The sequence below is a fragment of the Penaeus monodon genome, chromosome 28 (assembly GCF_015228065.2).
Source record: "Penaeus monodon isolate SGIC_2016 chromosome 28, NSTDA_Pmon_1, whole genome shotgun sequence".
In the NCBI taxonomy this organism is placed as follows: Eukaryota; Metazoa; Arthropoda; class Malacostraca; order Decapoda; family Penaeidae; genus Penaeus; species Penaeus monodon.
Window position 1 is genome coordinate 12,379,632 of NC_051413.1, and position 286 is coordinate 12,379,917.

General features: G+C 38.5%; 1 protein-coding gene across 1 annotated transcript in view; it reads right to left on the reverse strand.

Moving 5' to 3' along the window:
* LOC119590937 (protein sidekick-1-like) overlaps positions 1-286 on the reverse strand; it is a gene marked incomplete in the record, with an annotated part of 41,331 nt that overhangs the window by 14,166 nt on the left and 26,879 nt on the right. Inside the window, 1 exon segment of the mRNA XM_037939676.1 lies at positions 97-174. Within this exon segment, the coding sequence (XP_037795604.1) occupies positions 97-174 (78 nt within the window).

The following is a 286-nucleotide window of genomic DNA, read 5'->3' on the forward strand; positions in this document are numbered from 1 at the left end:
AAAAATATACGGATTTTACTTCTAGCTAATTAGAATACACCTTTAGAGCTGCCAGCCTCTAAACAGAGAGGAAGAAACTGCCTTTGCAAGCAGTACCTTAAACCGGTCATCACTCGTGTAGGTCAGAATCCCAACCGTGAGAATATGCAAATCGCGTTGCCTAATCCACGACACCTGTGGAGAGAGAGGGGGAAAAATGGGTAAATGGATGAATAAGAAAATAAATAGGTAAGAATCTTTGTTTACTTGTATTTATGTTAATTGGTGAGGATAATATAAAAGACTG